We start from the raw sequence: 23,142 nt of genomic DNA, 5'->3' as shown, positions 1-23,142 counted from the left end.
GCCGGCTGTTTCACCGCAGGACGTTTCCTAATAACAAACTGGACCTCCTCTTATTTATCTGTCAGGACCACTACAGCTACAGAAGCTCGCCCCGGGATGCTGCAGGGCTGGACTGCAGACCTGAACTACGAGCTAGACCACTTCACACAACCGCCTCCACCTCACCCCAAACATTCCAGAGGAAAGTGAGCGGACCACAGATAAGAAGCTGCAGTTCTCTCAAAAATCTGGCAAAGCATTCATAGCTAAATATTGGCACGTCTTCTTACGAGCTTGTTTTGTTGACTGAACTCGGCATGTCTATTTTCTGCTGTTGTGTTCCTTATAAAAAAAGGGGTTTAATGGTTTCCTCATTGAATGATTAGGAGTAATCGACAAAAAAGAAAGCCTCTCAGACATTTGTTAATATTGTGTCCAATATTAACATACATTGAATGATGCACTGCAACACAAGAAAACAGGCAGCTGCTGTAGCACTCCGGCCCTCAGGTCAAAAGCTGGCTTGCAAATGTTTAGCTGCTACAGATCAAAAACACCACAAACGAGCTACAACACCCGTGTTTCCATTCAATTTAAGCGAATAAACTCAGCTACAGCGTAGTTTGGTCAGAAGCTGGCGCTATAGGCTACGCATGGCTGTAAATCGCCAGTTGATTAGAAGAAGTAGAGGCTGCGAACCGAAATAAAAACATGTCGGCTCGGCTATCTAACCCTCTTCAGGAATTTGTTTCCACTGCTCTTTCATGTTAGCTGACATTGGCCATGTTATGGAAATATCAAAGAAGACGCAGACAGCTGATCAATACGTCAGAATTTACTCAGCAAAGGCATCAACTCGTTTTTGGCAAAAAGCATCTTGAGCGAGCTTACAAACTTTTTGGTCGCAATAGAGGAATATTTTATTGAATTTTTACCATTTGAGTACAGTTTTTCTGAAGCAATACTTCAAATTGTGCATAAAAATACGTGAATGGAAACACGGCTATTGTGGCAGGTCATTTTAGGTTTGCATAAAAAATTTAAAAAAAAACTTGGGACAAAGAGATTCAGAGTAATGAAAACAAACACCGTCCTTCGCCTCCGCTGTGCCGCGGACACACCGAGGACAGTGACTCATCACAGCTGCTGTATCTGGACACAGCACCAGGAATCGTAACGCTGTGCGCGTTAGACAAGTCGGAAATGATGGCGTGTCTGCCGTGATGAAGCAGATGCATTGTAATGAAGCACAAGGATGTTGTTGATGTATGAATGTCTCCAGTTACAGCATCACATTACTACCTAAGACAAATGATTCTAATCTGTTTCACACGCAGAAGTTTGCTTTGATTGTACATTTTGGGAATAAAGAGAACTGGTTTTTGTAACGGCATTTGGTATTGACAGATGCCCTGATTTTGTGAATTGGAATCGGTATCCAGGGAGAAAAGATTGGATCGGTGCATCCGTAGTGTCAGATTTAAAAATGTTTTATGACGGGTAATATGTTCTTGCATTACATCCAGTTATAAGTGATTCTAAACTGTAGATTTAAGTCTCAGAAGTGGCTAACAATGCCCCTTAATCCATAAAGTCCCCGCTTTAAAAAAACAACAACCTTGAATGGTGTTTGGTCGAAGATGTCTCACACAGTCCGCGGATGAAATGGTTTTCCATTGGTTCTGACACGTAGGCTTTGTTGGCTTTTGGATTTATCATCTCTGTTAAAGCTCCATTTATATTTATTTCATATTTATTATGGCTGGGAAGAAGCCGACAGGCAGCACAGCTCAGGAGTCAATAACATCCTGCACTAATTTTTCCTCTGTCAATCACTGAGAGGCTCCTGAGGGCAAAGTGAAGAGAATGTAATTCATATCGTCCATTTTACTGACATCTTTGAATTGTGTCTTGTGGCAGAATTAAACACTGGAGCAGACTAGAAATAGTTAGATATGAAACTGATGTAGGACTCCTGTTATTGACTATGATCGTCAGAGCCGATGTTCCAACGGACTAAAGTTCCACAGGCTCATTTCTATGTCACGGTATTGATGTTCTGTACATGACCACAGATAACGTAGTTGGAAGCATCCGATGACTTTCATGCTCGCAATTTCTCGTTGGTGTATAGCTTGACAAGCTATTGCACGTACGTCATTACTGTTTACAAACTGTAAAAGAGTCTATAACTGTCAACAGCTGCTAAGAGACCAACCGACTTCTCACAACACATAAAGTTATGAGGGAGTTATGAGCAGAGTCCCTGCTAGGAACACTCACCAGCACCAACAAAACTTCTTTTCTGCCATTTGATTACAACAAAAGTATTCATGGTAAAGAAAAGATAGCAGCAATACAGAAACCTTGACTGAGAGTCAAACTGCTCTCCACCCTCCAGCTGGCCAGACCAGCGCCAGCAAAACAGAGGATCTCCAGCACTTTGCTGCAATGACCAGATGGGACTTTTGGACAAAAATTAATCATGATTTGTTTTGTTTTTTTCATACAAAACGGGTTCAATTTAAATATGCTCACACAAAATAACAACCATCAGGGATTTAAGGACACAAATTGATTCGTTTCTTGCATCCATTACATGACTAACGTTCATGTAATGGATGCAAACATGTTCGGTTAAACACAGCTCCTCTTTTCTTGCATGAATTTACACATTGTGGTGACTGACATTTGACTTGCATGTTGCATGTTTGTAGTAACATCACTGATGTCACTGGTTGGTCACAGAAAACAATGCAGCTCTTTGTTTCTTGCACACAAGGATTAACCCGTGAGCAGGAACCGGGGCCAAACTTAGCTGGTGGGCCCTTATTGACATGCCGCACCGCCACTCTGTGTCACCTCCGAGCTCCTTTCAGTACAGCGAACACTGCAGCCGATACGAGGCAGTTTCAATCAGCACCCTGAGCTCAAGAAAGCAACAAGTGCTCCTCAGCGGGACTACTTGTTGACTGTTCAGCCCGGCTGCTAATCGCACCGCGCATGCACGGCAGGCTTTCCTCCAGGAAAAGCTTTACCAGAAGTGGTAAGCCACCCAGAAACATCTTGCCCTGTTAGCAATTTATTTAAATAAGTTGTTGACTGCCCAAACAACTTTCACACTCATTAAATATGCCATTTCCCGCAGGGCTATTTGTTTTTTTTCTTCATAAAAATGTATCAATATCCATGATGTTAGAAAATGTCAATTTCAACGATTAGCTGCTTAATCAATTAGTCAAAAAGTTAATCAGTGAAAGTCATTTTTCGAGCAAAAACAAAAAAATATAGATATTATATTTTGGACATACGACGACGTCACATTGGGCTCTAAGTTACTGTGACATTTTTCTCTGTGGTCTGACGATTTATAGACCAAATGGGTCTTTAATTACACCGAACGATTAATCAATTAACTGAGAAAATAATTGGCAGATTACTCGATTATGATCACTAGTTGCAGGCCTATTTCAATGCGCTTAGTTGTGCAGCTCTGGTAATAACTGAGATTGTTAGTCCTGTAGAATCGTATCCTCGTCTCCTAAACAACATTGAGACCATTAATACACTTAAAGTCGACACTGAACAGCAGAATGATGAAACTCTTAAGGTCCTAACACACCAGGCAGACGGGTGAGCGTCTTATGAACACACTAATCTATAATCAAAGAGAGTTTATTTGCATCAATCTAAATGACAAATAATTGACAATTCTTTTTTTTGCCTTATCGTTGTACTTTGAGAAAGTGAACCAGCGCTTCACGGCAGACAATAACATCTGAGTTGTGTTTGAGTCGATCATATATCTACAACCTGATAGTCACGGATCAACTTACATTTCTCCCATTCAATGCCATTCTGCAGCAACACTTTCTTCTGCTTTATTGCTTTCATTTCTAAAGATCTTCACTGATATTCCTCTGGAACACACAAAGTCTTGCTGGGATTAAGAAGGACAGAGACAGGGAGAGACAGAGAGACAGAGAGAGAGAGAGAGACAGAGACAGAGAGAGAGAGAGAGGACAATTCCCCCTTGGAATCCACGCATTGTTTCCCCTCAGCCGATGGGGGGATTCTTATCAAAACCCTGCCAGGGCCATCATGAAAGGATATGATAAAAATGGGGAACACACACACAGACACACACACACACACAGACACACACACACACACACACACACACACACAGCCAGGAAGGCCGACCAAGCACCGGGCTAATACAATGTGTCTGGTGTGAGGGCTATTTACATACCCTTCCAGTGTGCTTGTCACATTCAATTAATTACTCTCTGGCAGGGTGACAAAGATGATTAAAAAGCATGATGAAAAATATTTCCTCACATGGCTCCAAAACAAAATCAAAGTCCTTTTAAAGTGAAGCCAAATGATCTCCAAACAAAGGCATGATGTCTTAGTACAAGTTAAAGGTGTTTTGTGTTTTCAAATCCCAAGAGGAATTACAGTATACCATTCCTTCTCCTGCTGAAAGCAACGCACAAACGGAGTCAGAGAGGATGTTTGTAGGAGCGGCTGTGATCACGAGCTGTGCTTTATTCTGGCGGGCGAAGAGCTGAAGGCTGTGGGGTAATGAGCTGCATCACAGCGTCCGTTCACAACCCCTCACATCTGATGTCTCTCCGCGCGACCGCGGCCTCTTTAAACACTGTCAGATCAATTAGTAGGTGAAGAAAGGACTGGGGGAGACGCGGAGCCTTTTGTTCCAACAGACACCGTGCGCGAGGAGGTACAGTGCAGATTTAAGGGAATTTATCTCGGCAGAAGGTTTTTTTGTTTTTTTTTCACAATGTGCTTCGCTTATCGTACAAAAGAGCAGCCTGAATCGGGATTGTTGTGGTCAATCAAACACCGGGGATGCGACAGCCTTGTGGGGGGAATTGGGAGCCGTTAGTGTGAGGCAAATACCCCAAGGGGCATATGAATACAGAAATCTACATTTCAAGAAGCGACCGCGCCTCCGCTGGCTCGTATCTCTGCCTCTCGCTGAAACACGCTCGAGCAGCCTGAGCCTAATTTCTCACATACGACTGAGGGCTCCCCACTGCAGCCGAGCTCAATCCATTCGTCATGAGGGCTCTTTTCAGCTGGGACATTCTTCAAGGAAGCCTCCCTTTACACAAAAATGTCATTTTCTATACAAACGCCGGCCCGTGAAATTTCTTTTCCCCCCCGTTCTGCCGTTTGGCCCTTTGTCAGGAAACATAATGGCCCCCGCTTCAGCCAGATTAGCCTCGTCTTTTGAGATCGGAGAGCCGGCAAAAACAGATCTCGCGATTTGTCGAGAAGATTCCTCCGACTGTGACAGATAGGGCCTTCATAAAAACAGGTTTTCTGTCATTCCTCGCCTGCTAGAATACACTGCGGCGGTGCATCAATTGTTCTGTTGTGTATTTATGAAGCTGTCTGCAGATACAAACTTCTCAATGGGAAGATGGATTCGAAGACGTTTCATCCTTCTGATGAGTTAACATAGCGAGCCAGTAAGTGCTGAACAGCAGCAGCATTGTGTCACAAATTACAGCAGTTGAAATAATCCATGCAAAGAAAGAGGGGGTTCATTCTTACAGTCTTCCCAAAAATAGTATAATATATAAGTACAATAGTGTTGCAATCACCCCCCCCACCAAGTCCATTTCACACCGTGCAGGTGGAATAATTGTTCATGAACTCGGTGATTGTAATTGTTAAAGAGGCAGAGCAGAACAGAAATCTGATTGGCTACTGGTGGCTAATGACTGTTGATTAGAGACCTTCAGGTAGACTTACAGTATTAAAAACTCCACATTCTGATACTTCAACTCAGGGCATTTGGCAACATGAATATCGATCCAATACCTGTGGTGTATACTTTCCCAAATCCAGCAGTCTGACAAAAACAGTTTTCAAGAAGGCTCAATGTAATCTTATGCAAAAACTACTTCCGATCCTCATCGATTCCTGGACGTGTTTCTCAACAGATGCATTTTAATGTGAAGGTGGTGATAGGCCTTTACTGCACTGATTATATAGTTTTCTCATGAGCATTTTCTGCACTCGTTGTTAGGAAGTTCTTTTGAAACACTGCATGGACAAAGTTATTAACGGTGACCTTAAAGCGACAGGAGTCAGTAAATCCAGAGAAGCGCTGATGCAATCCGCTGGATTGGCTTTGGCGCTGATACCGACCTAATTAAGCAGATCGGCTGACTACCAGGTGTGACGGAGACACCTTAAATACAGTTTATTCATGAAAAAGAAATCCGTCTTTCCACTCAGTTACATTCATTAAAGGCAAACCAACTAATTCTTTAGTGCACAGCAATCCTAATACATAATATTGTCTTCGGAGACAGATCCATGCTCAGATAAAGTCATTAGATGAACAGCTGCAGAAGTGCTTAATGAATCTAAATTCTGCCTCAGCTCAGAGGACAACAAGTGCAGCATTGACCCGTGTCATTGTTCATCACAGCAGCTCAGAACAGTTTGTAAGGTCTCACAAGAAAAAAAAGACTCTTTCTGCAGGATTTATTCGTCTTTCATTTCAGTACAAAACGCTGTCACAATGAACTACAGCGTGCAAATGTCTGGTCATGTCTGGGTTGGTTGAGATGCTTCCTCCTGCTCTGTATTCATAACTTTAACTCTCCTCCGCCACTCTGCCCAAATCAAGTTACCCTGCAAGGCAGGTGTCGAAAGATCACAAGATCATGAGAGAATAGCTGCCGCAGGGGAAATAGTACCGCCAAAATCTCCACCGGTGGATTCATCATTAGAGATACACCGATTGCAGTTTTCTTGGCCAATCACGCATTTGTAAAAGTGTGAGCTGCCAATTACAATTTTAGCTGAAAATGATCGTCTTTGTAAGAACTATAATTGACGGCAAGGCTCCAAACTTTTTTCACTGCTGTCCTGAAAAACTATTTCAACCGTCCAGAAGTCAGTGTAAACCGTCAAAAAAAAATCCCAATTCTGTTGTATTTACTCAAGTTTCTCACCAAAAAAAACTGATTTTACAAGACGACATTTCAACACATCACGATAGCTTGAACGCATCCTAATGCAAGTCAATGCAACCTCCGTTAACTTTAGCTGTTGGCTCCGTTATGTGGGGAGCAGACGATTACTCTGAGCAGAATGCATGGGAATGTATTTCAGTTCAACAAGTATCTGATTAAGTTAGTTGTTTTGAATGTTTAAGGTTCTCCCACCCCGGCTTGTTTTAAAAAAACGGGAACATGAGACTGACCTGACGGTCACCGGTCATGTCCGATCAGCTGAAAATCTGCCAGTTTCAATCTGCAGCCTATCGATCGGTGCATCTCTATTTACTACAAAAACCTTAAAAAGGTAAGATGGTGCATGTCTCCACCAGTTTCACTGAGATTTACACTTTGAGGTTTAAACCAGCAGAGTTTTGCATTGGGTAAAAAACATTCGGCGTGACTGAACCCAGCTGTGGCCAACATTTCTCTGCCTACAGGGCAGAGAGCGTCCACGCAGCATCAATGAGCTTCCCTGCTTTCTCAGCAGGAAATGCCTGGACTTCAGAGACTTGCTGCCTGCGCTGCTCACAGTCACCTCCACCTTCCCCTCGCCCTCTCAACACTGCTCCCAAAAGTCCTCCGATTTGAGAAGAATACCAAACGCTTACTCAACGAAAGAAAACCACACAATGAAAGCTCTCACTCAGATCTTGATTGGCAGGAGTGTACGTCTGTCTTTCACCACGCTCCGAGGAACATAAACCAGTCGAGCCCCAGCGGAGTGCTTTTCCCACCCAGTTGGGAGTGTGAGCAAACACAACGCTGCCGCTACAGTGATCCTAATGGCAAACACTGCCAATCAGGTTGAAAAGGCGCGGATATTAATTTATTACCCGCGGGTCACATGCCTCAGACGGCTTACAAGGGCCATTCATTACACTTCGGCCTGAGCAAACAAGGGTGCAAATACGGCACAATAATCTACCTATGCTATTCATGTGACTCAGTGGGTTGGCACGATCCAGTCGCACAGCCCCCACAGGCTCATAACACACACACGCACACACACACGCACACACATACACACACACACAACAGTGCCTCAGGTGTCGGAGCAAATAGCTCTTTTAAAAAACACACAGTCAACAAGCTCCTACCTGCAATTTGGCGGTGGGTCCAAGGTTATCTCTGCTAGCTCTTTCTGGATTCTGAAATGAGAGAAGATCTGTGTATTATTCATATTCATAGTCCCAAACACACACACACACACACACACACACAAAACACAGTTATATAAATCCTGCATGTACAATCAATCTGTAAGTGTATACACCGGATACCTCATTGATTTTCTAATGAGCTCCTGAGCGCTGCGATTGAACACAAGAATGATTCCTGTCACGCCAGATCAACACGTGGATGCACGGCTGAATATTTGCCTTTAAAAACAATACATTTAAAAAAACAGGCACAGGAATGAATTGATATCGATGTAAAAAAATGTCGGATAAATGAATCACACCACATAATTAATCTGGCTGCCGATCACGGTCCTGTCTCAGCCCTCCTGCTCTCAGGGAACGGATGGGAGCATTTCCACACTGGGCACATTAAAAAAAAAAGAAGGTTTTAATGAATAGACCGGAGAGAGGTCAGATTTCTCCCTGGTTAAGTATTCATTACAAAACTATGCTAGTGATTTGCCTACAAGGATCCAGTAGCTGCGTGTTGTACTTTATAACTGCTCAGTCAGCTATAAATGATGCCGTTATCCTCTCCATGCGGAAGAGTGCCACCTCGGCCTCATTTACAGACTGATGATGGAGCAACTCGGCATGTTTCAAACCAGCTTCATCACGGTGGTTGATGATTCTACATTCAGGGTTCCTACATATTTTCCATTTCAAAATTCCATACCGCGTAGGAACCCATTGCCATGCTTTTTCCACAACTTTCCATGGACTGTAAGCAAATTTTCTATTCCCAAAAATGCCCCTCTTTGGAAAATTCTTAATTCAAATTTCATGATATTCCAGAGAGCGTAGCTCAATCCGGCCGCTGATTTATTCGTTGCCCTCCCAAGCGGCGCCCCCATTACCACAGTGGCAGAGTTCAACTCAACACATTCACACCGACAGCGGAAGCAGACATGTTTGGGTTAATCGCAGTCGGCACATTCTGCCGACTTCCACGCGCCGGATGCGAAAGCGCTGTGTGGAGGAGCCAATTAGATTCAGCAGGAATTACTTGCCAATTTAAGATTTTAATCATCAAAGTGCTTAAAATGTGAAATCTATCAAAAAACTATCGAGTGAAAACTATTGCAGCGTATACTTGAGCCGAGCCAAACCTTAGAGTATCAGATTTAGGCTGAGCTGATGGTGTCCGTGTGACGAAGGGTACGTAAAGTGTACTGCGTCCTCAAGTCTGGACTCTGGAAAATCAATTTGCCAAGTTTGAACTCCCAAGGACGCGAGCTGTTCTGCATTGAGAAACAAAAACATTTGTTTTTTGTTTTTTCCTTTTTCACTCCCCTTCCAACTTGTTTTCACGTTCTTACTCTACTGCTGTAACTGAAAAAGCTCAGGGAACGCTTTTAAAACAAAAAGACTAAAATAATTGAGTACTCTTATCGATCGTGCCGTCTCTTCACTCAGCTGTTTGTTGGCCGGGATGTAAAAAATAATCTGCTATTGCGAGAGAGAGAGAGAGAGAAAGAGAGAGGGAGAGGAAAGACAAGCGGTCGATGTTGACATGATGTATTGTTTCAGCCTCGACACGGCAATGAATGGATGTGCAACAGTCACACTGCAGAGCAATTTGGGGCTCATTTACATTGCACTCCAACCATTTTGCTGCTTGAGAAGAGTCCGTTGTCAAGCGTCCTAAAATGCTACTTTATTGCACACTGAAGAGAACATCTACTGCATGCAATGTGCAGAATGGAGGAATCGGAGGCGATTAGGGATAATGACGTGTGCGGACGTGCTGCGCCGTTTATTTTTCTGTCAATCACGAGTAATTATCAAGACAAAAGTGTCGACGCCGGTTACATTTTCTAGAAAGGTGCACTCAGTGGATAGCAGAGCTCTGCCAGGTGTGTCTGCAGCAAACAGTGGATGGCGGTGTGATTGAATGAGGACAACCTACAATTGGCCATCCCTCCGTCTAGACACTAACGGGGCTGCAAGGTGTCAGAAAACGCACTTCACTCAAAAACTAGTGACAAAAAAAAAAGACACACAAATGAAACTCAACAAGCTGTAGTGAGGGAGGAGTCACAAGGCAGTCGACGGCAGAGTGTGAATCACTGCAAACAAGAGAGGTCCTTGAGCATGCAGCCATTAGGGGGGGTGCAACGGATCATACAACTCACGGTTCGGATCAAATCACGGATTTGAGTCACGGATCGGATCAGCAACAAGGAAAACATCATTTCAACCACTCTGCAGTGAGTGTCAACCATCAAACATTCTAAATGTTATCCTTTTACTTTGTTAGAGTCATTTATAGGTTGTTTTTTTGGCATAAAAACACAATTCAAAGGATTATGAAATAAAAGATGGTATTTTTACTGATAAAAACAAACACATCATTAGTAGTTTTAATGATGTATTATAAGCTGCTTAGAGCTAGTGTAAACAGGTTGTAGTTCCCTCTCTAATATCTATTTATGTTGTTGTGAAAACATCCCCTTCAAACTGGATTTATTCAAGTTTCTCACCGACACTACATTTTTTACGACAATACATTTGAACACATCATGATGATGTTTTAATCTACCTTCGCCCCAATACTCATTTTTCACTGAACAGAGCCTGAACGCATCACAATGTAACTGAACGGAACCTGAGTTCGTTAGCGCCGCTGCTATCGTTAATAGCTCTCCTGTCAATTTCAACTGATTTGTCGTTCACAATGTAACATTATCAGGGATCGGCGAATAGAAAAGATAAATGCAGATGTCCCGACTGCACATTTTTCACTGAAAATTGCCCCAATAACGATTGTGCTTTACTTCACACTGTGATGATTAAACTGTATAATTAATATTAAGCAGTTACCTGCAGCAGAATGTGAGACAAGCCGTGGACAGACACAGAGGTGCACACTCTAATTTCACCTACTGGTTCCCTATTTTGAGATGACACTGGCATGATGGTTCACTGGGTATATTGTGTTTTAAATATATGTCGTCTTGTGTACAAAAAACCCACAACTGTTGGTACAATCTGCTGTTGTTCCTGCTTTTGTTAGTATTCTGGGAAAAAAAACAGTAACTGCAGAATACAAGGCCAGCTAAAGGACTGTAAGTACAAGAATGCCAATAACACCTCCACATAAAATAACTCCTAGAATGGAGTATACTTCATAGGTTGGTTGATGATACATAACACAAAACTAAGAGTATCCAGGGGGGGGAAGGATTTTTCTTTAAACTCTCCTCTGTGAGGAAATGACTTGGGGAAGGAGGGGGGAAAAAAGACATATATTTGCAAAGGAGCCTGTAATACAATCTCCACGGTTATGGAGTCATTCTCAGCCCGAGTGCGTGCTGTGTAATTTTATCTGCAGTATTTCCTGAGGTGGCACATTTGACGACAGAAGCTGGGGACCTGTTATGGAGAGTGGTGCAATGAAAGAGGCCGGTGGAATCCGAGGGGGGGGGGGAGCACTGATTATACCGAGAGTTCCTCTTGCTTGTGCATTGCCTCTTTAACCAAAACACTCCTTTTCTGCAATGTTCCACAGCTCATTGCATTTCATAATCCCTCGAGACACCGCAAGCACTAAACTATTACATTCTGCATGCCTCGACACATGCAAATAAGTCAATATCGTCGGAGCCTAGTTTTTATGATGGAAAACACCGGCTTTGGCTTCTGTGTGGAGCAGCCGATGATTTATTACAGGAGCGAGCGCTGAAAAGCAACTAAATAACACCGTGCCTGTCAACCTTCCTATAAAATGGTTACCCTCAAGGTCCTTATTTTTTATGTTGCAGCCAACTCTGGTGATAAGAAGTCACCTCTGTATTTATTTCAAACAGTCTCCTGTGGACGCAGGGTTTTTGTTCTTCGTTACGAGAGCACAATGCAGAGGATTTCATAGAAATAGATCAGTGGACAGACTTGGCTACACGCTGGCCAAAGCGAGTAGATGGTTTCGATTTAGTTCCATGCCGCTGAAACTATACTGTGGCGTGAAGGCACTCATTTCTCTTTCACATGTGACCCTTCAGACGTCACCATGCTTCAACCAAAGTGCTCGTTTGATGGTCAAACAGCGAGTGAAAACCTGCCCGCTCAGGGGCACTGTCAGGTTTCCGTAGCTGATAATCCGACAATCCTAATTTAGCGCTCTTATTTTGAAAAAAAGGGCAGAATGAGTTGAAACCATGTGGTTGCACGAGGTAGGTGTGTTAAGAACCGTCCCAGCATGCACTGGGGGCCATGGATTCATTCATTCTCTCATTTTATGCCCCTGTGTGATGGTGATCTCAATACAGACAAAGAGCAATCGTGTGTATATATGCCTGTGAGGGAAAGATTGTGTGTGCGCAGTTATTTCTGTTTGAATGATTATTGTGTCTCAACCTGCCTTTTATGAGTTAATTAACACTTTTCTCAATAATGATTCGTCAGCTGTGTGGAGGAGAAAAAGGAGCCACGGGTTTCAATTTCTCTCCTTTTCTCTCCGTCCCATTCTTTACACGACTATTTCTGTCCCTTTATGAGTGAACAACCGAGCGCAACATGAATATGAATGTCTGAAAACCTTTGTTCATTCCCCCATATTTTAACGATGAAATGAAATCCCTTTAAATTACTGTCGAGTAAGCAACCGAGAGCACAAGTAAACAGCACACCACCAATCGTCAACACCTCCGTCACAGAGACACGTTAATGTCACGTTATGGTGCGACCGGGCGCTTTACAGTACAGGTGATCACCAGACAGCCATTAATACATAATGGAGCAGATTGTATCATAATCATAATCTATTTAAACCTTGTGCTCAGTGCTCTCTTATAATAGCTCAAAGAGGACGCATAGAACTGTGTTCCTTCGCTGCTGTAGTCGTAACTAATACTATGACTGGACAACAAGACGTTCATTAAACAAAAAAACAAAGATTTCCTCGCTGCGACTAAGTGGCACATGTGTCTGGAAGTGATGCGTTTACTTCCACTCGTTTGTTTGGGAGAATTAAATACGAGTCGGCGGCTGAGCGGACAAAGAAAACCGTGTCATTAGCATAGTAACGAATGACTATTTTCATTATCGATTGATTTCTTCATTAGCTTTTTAAATCAAGGGGACAAAGGGGATTGATTTCACAGAGCCCAAGGTGACACTTTCAAATGTTTTGTTTTGGTCCAACCAACAGTCAAAAACACACAAAGAATTCAACACAAAGACAAGCAGCACATCCTCACATGAACCAGAGAACCGTCTCTACTTCAGCCTGATTAACGACTCAAACGATTCATCCCGATTGAATTGTTAACTTTCTGTGGATCAGCTAATTGTCCACAGAAGGTGACAGCCTGCACTGCTTCTCAAGGGAAACCCGTAACGTAACGTAGAAGAGGGAGCGGCACGTCTACCTCTTGGCGCTGGTGGAGAGCTTGGCGGCGGTCTTGCTGGAGATTTTGGCCTCCTTCTTCTTGGGCTGGGTCTGGTCCCGCTGCTCGGGGCCCGGCTGCTCCGGTGGAGCCGCCTCCCTCTGCTCGGCGTCCGAGCTTCCCCCACTAGTGTTGGGGCTGTCGTCCGGCCTCGGCTGCACCTCACTGGACATGCTGACACTGACACACACAAACACACACATATGCAGAGTTATGGATACCGAAGCCACAAAGACAGCATGCATTTAAAAATGCTCATCACGATTTACCAGTAACAACTTCAAATGGCCCGTCTGAACAACTGATGCCCATTTCTATAATGCAGTGCAAACATTCAGATGCCTTAGAATTAGCTTAAAGCGCCGTATATTTATAGGCACTCATACATATGCATAATGCTTCACAACAATAACAACATATTATAAGGCATTTTATATTGACATAAGGTCAAGTATCATAATAATCTACTCACTGACTCAAGGATGAGAGTGTATTATAATGACCATGGTCGTGATACATTTAATGCATTATAATCACTAATATAATGCATCATAATCACTGTTATAATGCATTATGTGATTATAAATGACACTAATGGGTGCTTTAAGTAAAGAGTATGCATTATAAGTATGTTTATGATGCATTATAAACATGGGCGTCATAGAAAGTGTTAGCAAACTTTCTGTCCATCAACTTTTTATGACCATATCATATCTTCAACCTTAGTCGAATATTCAGGGTTTATCGCTGAGTCAGTAGTGTAGTTTGTCAGTAATATCGTGCACATATCTTAGACTTATCTCATCATATTTAGATAGTGTTGAGTTTCTTTATGAATGAGGAAAAGTCATTCATTAAACTTGAACTGCAACTAATGATTATTGTTATCAAGCTGCTTATTTTCTTGATCAATTGATCACAAGTGTGAAATATGTCGATCCCGACTTCCTTTTGCTTGGTTTGTTCGACCACCAAAGATATTCAGTTCACTTTGGAAAGCCGAGAGAAAGCAGACAAGTCTCCCCCTTGAGAAGATGGAGCCATCACACGTTGTGTTAAACGCACTGAGGTGCATTAGTTCTGTGTTAATGAGAAGAGGTTTGTTCAATGTAAGCCTTGTAATTGTTAAAGAAGTTGACTCTGCAGAGAATAATTGCACCGTTTCTAAAAGAACATCTTGCTTTGGAGAGACTGACTTATATGTTGTTGTTTCTTCTTTTGGGAGAGCAAATGTGTCAATATTAAAGTTAAATATCTTAAAGCTCAATTAGAATGTAATATTTAAAATGCTATATGCAAGACTGGGAGGATCTCAAGTGCCTCTCAACGGCTCTCAGCAAAACGCTTATTTGAGAAAAGTGAATCTTTTTAATAGTGGCACTAATTTCAACACTGCCTGGATTATTAGTTTACTATTATAAGCATGAGAGGGTAATCTTGTACCCCCCTACAGAGGTATGTTTGTAGCTACAGAGGGTAAAGAAGTACATTTACAGACCACAGATCTTTCACCACTCATCCAGAAATCAGTCGAGTTGAACGTCCGCTGGTCACAAGCCTCGAGTCTCAATAATAAAAAGACACCTACAAGGTCATGTTCACTGAATCCTCCACCACTCTGCGTGTGTTTGTGTGAACGTCAAGGTGAACGCCTCTGTTTACATTCCCACGTCTGCCACGAAAGATGTATGATACTAGATGAACGGCTGGGTCTCCGCTGCGTGCCGTTGAGCCGAAATGAATATCAAATTGGACAGAAGTAAGGACAGATTGTTCAATAAACACGACAGCGAGCTTTGGCAGGCCGACTCCGCGTCTGACATTTGACAAACAGCCACTGCACACACACGGGCTATCTGATGCAATTAACTGCATTTGGTGGTGAGCCGATATGGGAGATAATTGGGGGATTATACGGGTTAGGGTGATACGGAGGGGCGTCATTTAAAAGGTGATAACGTTTACATGCTCTGGTGAATTGGATCCTCTCAGGATGAGCTGTTGTTATAATGTGGAAGATGTTGTCAGGTGAGGACAAAACACACTGAGAGGAAAAGTTGCAGACAAAGCAGCACATCTATTGGGCAGATGTTTGTTGTTGTTGTTGTTTCCCCTTCAGGTGTGAAACTGTCAAAACACCTCAACCATAACCAAGGTGTGTGTTATTGAGCAGGCCTACAAAAAACAAAACAATAATAATCACACCCCAGAGAGAACCGACAGCCCCAATACATTCAGTCCCCTCATTTTAAAAGACAAAAAATAGATTATTTTGCTTTAAACCTTATTTAAATTAAAATATGTTGTAGTACCCTTAACAAACCAGTTCTTTATTTAAAAACATTTAAACTTTGACATTTGGTTCTCACTGTAAAGCCAACATATTTCAGTTGGAAAGGGTTTCGGGACTACCTATTACAGAAGTTTAATTTGTATTGCTCGTGCTGTTTGGTGCAATGGGTGTTGCAATGGAGCAGGTTTTAAATGGTTGATATTTTGCACGGAGTTCCGTGCAGAGAGACGTTCTCTCTATTCACGCAGAGGAAGGCACGTATCTACCGGGCTCATGTTGCAGGAGCCCCCGAGGAGTGAGCAGCAAAGACAGCCTCGTTAGGAGACGTCTCGATGGAGGTCGAAGAAGACCAACAAGCACGCTCCATCCAATTAATAAAACCCGATCCAAGATCGGGGCTCGAGCTGACCGCTGCCCAAATCTGCTCCTGCACAATAGACGGAATGAATCCCCCCCCCTCTCTCTCTCTCTTTTTTTACCCCCCGACCACAGCCGCCCCCTCCCTCCACAAGACACCATAATAACCCTTTATTCCGTCTGCAGAGTTGAGCGGTTAGAGGACGATACTGACCTTTATGAGCAGGCTGGACGCGCGGCGGCAGAAGGAGAAAGGTGTGATAATGTGTCCACTGTGTATTCCGTAAACCTGTAACGCTGGTTGTCCGCTGCTTTCCGCCCGTTGCTTTGACTGACTGCGAGAGAATGTGCTAAAAAAAAAAAAATTCCCGCGACGGTCAAGTTATCAGCAATTACACGCATCGTTTCCGGTTTTAAGCTGGCAAAGTAAAAGCCTAAATGGGCACGTTCTCACGTCTTTTTTTTTTTTTTTTTTTTTTTAAGTGAAACATAAGTGAGGTGACACCTTTCAAAAAAGTCAGACTGCGTCTAATAAATATACTTTAATCTAACAGGTTCATCCTCACTTTTTCGCTACAGCAGCATTTATGGTACAGGTAAAGCAATGCAAATAACAGAGTAAAAAATATTGAATATAAAAATATACAATATATACAATGAAATATAATAATAATAAAATTAACTAACTAAACAATAGTGCAAAGATTTAACAAAACAAATAAACAACAACCTTACACTGCTCTTCTTCAATGATTGCTCTTGAAGAGACAATAACTAAAATTTGGACACAAAGTGGCAAACCGTACCTTGAAAATGAAATAAAAATCACATCAAAGAAAAAACGTTACAATAAACTATTAATTATTTTTAAATCGTTTTGTCACAAAAGGAATAACATTATCCTGCACCCAGCAGACTACTGGACTTCATTATTTTATGTTTAGGCAGAGAATCCTTCAGTTCCGATTTCATTTTCTTTTGTTTGACGCAGCTTGACAAATCAGACCGCCTCCGTGCGCGCTCCCACGCGAGTCCGCGCAAACTGTGTGTGCTCTGTGAAGCGTTATGGCAGGCTTTGGTGATAGTAGACTACAAAGGAAGTGTGCAAAAGAGAGGAACAGATCCATCTTGCTTGAAAAGTGTGCGCCAGGATTAAAAAAAAACTATATTCGAGATAATAATAACAAACATAAATATATAATAATTTACAGTCCATACCATAGACTGTTGAAGAAGGTCCACACTCGGAGTTGTTAGTGGTGTCTGTGCTCGGTAACCTGCTCCTGTGAGGAGGAAAAGGGCCCATTAATCAATTAATCTAAAACAAGTTGGAATGAACAGCTTTAAAACACCACAGGTACATATTTTAAGTGACTATGTAAATATAGATAGATAGATAACTAAGTGACCACTATCTCCTCCAAATGTTGCAATTCCTTGACTATACGTACTATATTATATTTTGTAAATTAATTAATTAATATTTTAGAAATACTTAACGCTATTGTTCAAGGACCAAGTCACCACCGCGGAACCTTTTATGCGGTCGATGTTTCTCTCCACCGAGTTCAGTGACGGACGTTAAACTTCCCGACATGCGCCATTGAAAAACAAACGTAGCAGAATCGGCGGGGGGCTGATACATTTCCATTCCAACGAGTTAGAGGGATTTGTTTCGTCTTTAATAAAAGTCACGACATATTTATAAACAATGGAGACTATTTTAGAGCAACAGCGTCGCTATCACGAGGAGAAAGAGAGGCTAATGGATGCTAAAACTAAAGAAATGTTGCATAAGAAGTCCACGGTAAGAGCTATGCTAGCATTAGCAACGACTGCTAATCAATACTGCAAACATGGGAAATAAACTGTAAGTTGACTTGTGTTTTCTTTGTGTCTTTGTCCGACAGCTGCGGGATCAGATAAACTCTGACCATCGAACAAGAGCAATGTTGGATGTGAGTTAAAAACGAGTATTATTTGGTTTAAAGTTAAACACGTAACGTGCTAACGTTGCCTATAAGTTAGATAGGAAGGTTAGCATTTCCTTAGGTACGTTTAGCTAATTTATATCATCTATATGGCAACAAGAATAACTAAAAAACTTTTGGATCTCTAATTTGTGCACTGCGATAATTAAGCACACTTACAATGTATTGTTACATTGGACAGTAATTAGAGAGTAGTTTGGTGAGATGTTTTCTCCATGTAACAGAGAGTAATGCAGGTCTGAGTCAGTTCTACGGTCATGTTGAATAATCTATCTTTTGACAGAGGTATATGGAAGTGAGTGGAAATCTCAGAGACTCCTATGAAGACAAAGATGGGTGAGTGACTAACCTGCTCCAGTTAAAGTGAAGACACCAAACCTTGACTCTAATCCAGTGTGTGTCCATGTGTTGGTATCGTCCTTTTATCAAACTGGAAACAGGACTTTCACCATATTTAAACACAGTCTGTAAACTTGAACATGGATTTCTTCTTCTTATCGACAGAATGAGAAAAGATGAACTTGCTGCGATCTCCGGACCGAATGAGTTTGCAGAATTCTACAACAGACTGAAACACATAAAGGAGTTTCACAGAAAGCACCCAAATGAGGTATTTAACCTCTTACTTCTGAAGTCTTAATTTGAGACCATGCAAACCTTTTGACATTAATGCTTTCATTTGCCTCTTTTAGATTTCCATTCCCATGTCTGTAGAGTTTGAGGAGCTGATGAAGGCCAGAGAAAACCCCAGCGAGGAGGCTCAGAGTGAGTCTAAATCTACACGTTTATTCCAGGCTTTCTTATGATGATTTGCTCTGTGGAGGGTCAGCCGACCAGCGTAGGGATCTACCCTGTAAACCAGCTAAGACTGATGGCTAACACACTGCTCTGATTGTCTTTGTCTTCCGCAGACCTGGTGGAGTTCTCTGACGAGGAAGGATACGGCCGCTACCTCGACCTCCACGACTGCTACCTGAAGTACATCAACCTGAAGGGAGCCGACGTAAAGACCCCCTTTAAAGTCTGCATACTTCATGCTCTTCCTCCAAACTAAAGCAGTTTGTTTGAACCACTTCCTTTGCTCTTTCCCGACAGAAACTCGAGTACATCTCTTATCTGTCTTCATTCGACCAGCTGTTTGACATCCCCAAGGACAGGAAGAACGCTGAATACAAAAAGTAGGTCCATCATACTTAACAGCTGTACGGAACTTGCAGTAGAAAACATATCTAGCTGTCGTGATCCCACCTTGACTTAATGACGTATCATGGACCTTTTCAATATATTATAAATGCTGCATACACGTGTGTAGAGTTGGATATGTGTTAACCCCGTGTGGTGGTGGTGGTGGTTGTTTGTGCAGGTATTTGGAGATGCTGCTGGAGTATCTGCAGGACTACACAGACCGGGTCAAACCTCTGCTGGACCAGAACGAGCTCTACGGCAAAGTGCTGATAGACTTTGAAAAGAAATGGGACAACGGGACCTTCCCAGGCTGGCCGGTAAGTTCTGTTCACATGTGGAGGTGGTTAGAGGTTTGGCCGTACGTCTCATCTGACCCGTTTGCTTTTTTAACTGTAGAAAGAGACGAGCAGTGCGTTGACACATTCTGGAGCTCATCTGGACCTCTCTGCCTTTTCTTCTTGGGAGGTAAAACATGAAGTGCTCATATTCAGAGATCTATCTTTTTCTCCTATCGTTGCTCATTCATACGACTGATGTGTTTCTCTTACTCCTCTCCGCAGGAGTTGGCTTCTTTGGGTCTGGACAGGTTGAAGTCTGCCCTCATGGCGTTGGGGCTGAAATGTGGAGGGTGAGAATGTCGTTTGCATTCTGAAACTAATGACAATAAACTGATATGTATCTGAAAAGTCTTGAATAACTGAATGCAAAACTCTCATAAGTTCTTCAAAGTTCAGGTCGTGAGAAGTGGAAGCATTTAGTTACTTCACTTTGTTTGACATTTGATATTTATAAGTGCAATGCACCTATTATTGCACATTGTGCATGAAGTTGGGACAGCTGATTGAGTGTGTGTGTGTGTGTGTGTGTGTGTGTGTGTTGGACAGGACTCTGGAGGAGAGAGCTCAGAGGCTCTTCAGCACAAAAGGCAAATCACTGGAGTTGCTGGACCCGTCACTGTTCGCCAAGAATCCCAAAGCCAAAGGCCCTAAAAAGTAAGCGGGTGTAAAAAAAAAAAAAAAAATCCAATCTAATGCCGACAGTGTCTTATGATCGCGCTCATTAATTCATAATTCATAACATATTCCATCCATCACTTCTGCAGGGACACGGAGCGTAACAAGGAAATTGCCTTCCTGGAAGCTCAAGTCTATGAATATGTGGAGATCCTCGGGGTGAGTGAATATATATATCGACTGTTGCAGTCATGACATCTAGAGAAAAGCGTTAGCTGGCTCCATTGTAGGCTCAAACGTGACCGTTTCCATCATCCTTGGCGGCTACAGGAGCAGAGGCAGCTGACTCACGAGAACGTCCAGAGGAAACAGGCCAGGACCGGAGAGGAGCGCGAGGAAGAGGATGAGGAGCAGCTCAGCGAGAGCGAGAGCGAAGACGAGGACAACGAGATCATCTACAACCCCAAGAACCTGCCGCTGGGCTGGGACGGCAAGGTGACGCCACGCGTTTGTTTGAAACCAACACATTTACACTATTAGCGGGGTCTTTGTTGGCTCAGCGGGGGGGGGGTTTACTTACACATGTCTACGGTTATTGAATAAAGATGTGTGTCCTGTTCTCTGACTGCTGTTTTATTCCCTGTAGCCAATTCCATACTGGCTCTACAAACTCCACGGGCTGAACATCAACTACAACTGTGAGATCTGTGGAAACTACACTTACAGGGGACCCAAAGCCTTCCAGAGGCACTTTGCGGTACGTTTGGTTTTTACGTTACATCTTCGTTGTTTACGGAGCGAGTCTGAAATCTGCGCGTCTTCAAACACGCTCAACGTCCCAGAACAACAAAAGTGTATTTTGTGTTTTGCAGGAATGGAGGCATGCTCACGGTATGCGCTGCCTGGGAATCCCCAACACTGCTCACTTCGCCAACGTCACACAGATCGAGGACGCTGTCTCTTGTAAGAGTCCTCGTCTCGCTCGTTATGAACATGTTTTTTTTTTTTTTTAAGAGTTTTGGAAGTTTGTTTCAATAATGTGTTTGTTTGTTTGTTACTCCAGTGTGGGCAAAGCTGAAGTCCCAGAAGGCATCAGAGCGGTGGCAGCCAGACACAGAGGTGAGTCCACACGGATGGAATCAGGACGACTTGTTGGGGAAACGGCGCTTCCTGCTTTATATCGCAATGCTCATTCTGTGACTCATGTGTATTTTTTCAGGAAGAGTACGAGGACTCGAGTGGCAACGTGGTCAACAAGAAGACCTACGAGGATCTGAAGAGACAAGGCCTGCTGTAGATTGAGGAGAACAAGAGTCACACAGAAAAGAAATCTACGAGTAACAAGCGTCCTTTTAAGATTTGCGGTATTTTCTATCACCCATGTTTCTTTTTATTTGTAAGTAGTAATGTTGTTTTACAGACTTTGTAATGTCGCAACCATTGATTATAATAAACGGAGTACTTTTGTCACAACTGTTTGTCTTTGTTATCTCCTGTTTATTCAATCTGAATGTTCTGGTGAGTCTTCCCTCTTAAAGGATTTCTACATATAGCCAAAGAGGCTACGTATAGTGAAACAGAAATATAACATTTCATGGTTTTCTACTGGCATAGATCACATATTTCACCATGAATGTTTATTGTATTCTTTTTCATACTGCGGAAGGCGGTGTTACATACCACCACTTTGTTTCTAGGAGGATGTTATGGCAAGGCGCTGAGTAATTGATTCAGATAAGACACCAAAACCTTTTTGTCACCGACATCAAGGCTCAATGTAAAGCCAGTCTGTGAAAATGGTCAAAAGACAAAACTATTAAATACAGCGAAGCTCTTTTTGTGCCACATGCAGGCTGCTCATTAACAGGGCAGTGAACAATGGCTTGTTTTGTCTGACCTGCAGTCCAAATTAGAAAGACTATCACGTTAGTCAATATAAGGCAGCAACTCCTCACATTTAAGATGCTAGAACCATTAAATATTAAAAGTAAGGGATTATCAAAGTATTCACCCATTCATTTTCTGCTGATCTGATACTTGCGGCTCTTGGGTGGACTCTCCTGTCTGCCTTCATACCGTCATGTATGCAGAGGATGATTGTCCCAAAGATCTGTGATATCATTCTGTAAATGTGAGGTCTTTTAAATAAGATCAGGAGACTTTCAAGGCGGATCATCTGGAATGAACATCTGAGGTATTGAATAGCAGCATAAATTGTGGCAAACCTTAATATTTCATGAAATACCAAACTCATCAGAACTGTTGATCTCGATAAAGAGACAAAGCTCATCACCTGCGCCCATAGCCTCCCGGTAGCTCTAGTTCATGTTTAATGTGTTTACAGGTTAGAAAAAACACTTAAAGCTAAATCTAAGAGACGCCTTGATTGTCTGATTTACCCAGTTTGACTTTCGCCAGGACCCGGAGTGTCGTCACTGATGCTCGGGTGCCGTGTCACATGATGTCAACAGAGGGAGCTGAACATAAAATTCTTCTGCTCGGATTCACCCAAAAAGTTAAATTTATGTAAATGTCAACCATGAATGTGACTCCTGACTGTGTTGCTTCATAAACTGAGTGTCTACATCTACTACAATCCTACAACTGTAGCAGAGCTAAGACAAAACCAAGAGCACCCCCCTGTGTGCTTAGTCAGTCATTACATCGAGACCGGAAGCTTTTGTTGAATTATTCAATTTAAGGAGAGGATACAACACCTTGAATAACAGTGGGAATAAAAGTTGTATAAGTGCAGAATATCAAAATAATT

At 42.5% G+C, this 23,142-nt stretch overlaps 2 protein-coding genes across 2 annotated transcripts in view; one reads left to right on the top strand and one right to left on the bottom strand.

Annotated features, from left to right (window-relative positions):
- The window catches only part of LOC116387020 (ubiquitin-conjugating enzyme E2 E2-like), a 50,976-nt gene extending 34,395 nt beyond the window's left edge, over positions 1–16,581 (bottom strand). Inside the window, exons 1-3 of the mRNA XM_031853711.1 lie at positions 16,458–16,581; positions 13,576–13,773; positions 8,123–8,173 (exon numbers count right to left, since the gene is read on the bottom strand). Of these exons, the coding sequence (XP_031709571.1) occupies positions 8,123–8,173; positions 13,576–13,766 (242 nt within the window). The 5' untranslated portion in view covers positions 13,767–13,773; positions 16,458–16,581. The remainder of the gene's footprint in view (positions 1–8,122; positions 8,174–13,575; positions 13,774–16,457) is intronic.
- Positions 16,582–17,830: 1,249 nt separating this feature from the next.
- sf3a3 (splicing factor 3a, subunit 3) lies at positions 17,831–21,850 on the top strand. Its single transcript, XM_031853898.1, has 17 exons — positions 17,831–18,050; positions 18,154–18,201; positions 18,518–18,570; positions 18,739–18,844; positions 18,927–18,999; positions 19,146–19,237; positions 19,330–19,412; positions 19,598–19,736; positions 19,816–19,884; positions 19,980–20,047; positions 20,304–20,411; positions 20,522–20,591; positions 20,703–20,867; positions 21,019–21,129; positions 21,245–21,335; positions 21,436–21,491; positions 21,592–21,850. The coding sequence occupies exons 1-17, from the start codon at positions 17,955–17,957 to the stop codon at positions 21,667–21,669; spliced, it is 1,506 nt and encodes a 501-aa protein (XP_031709758.1). The 5' UTR covers positions 17,831–17,954; the 3' UTR covers positions 21,670–21,850.
- Positions 21,851–23,142: the final 1,292 nt, after the last annotated feature.

Source organism: Anarrhichthys ocellatus, unplaced genomic scaffold, assembly GCF_004355925.1.
Source record: "Anarrhichthys ocellatus isolate YVR2014 unplaced genomic scaffold, GSC_Weel_1.0 scaffold14, whole genome shotgun sequence".
Taxonomy (NCBI): Eukaryota; Metazoa; Chordata; class Actinopteri; order Perciformes; family Anarhichadidae; genus Anarrhichthys; species Anarrhichthys ocellatus.
The sequence above is the reverse complement of the archived record's forward strand: the minus strand, read 5'-3'. Positions and strand labels throughout refer to the sequence as shown.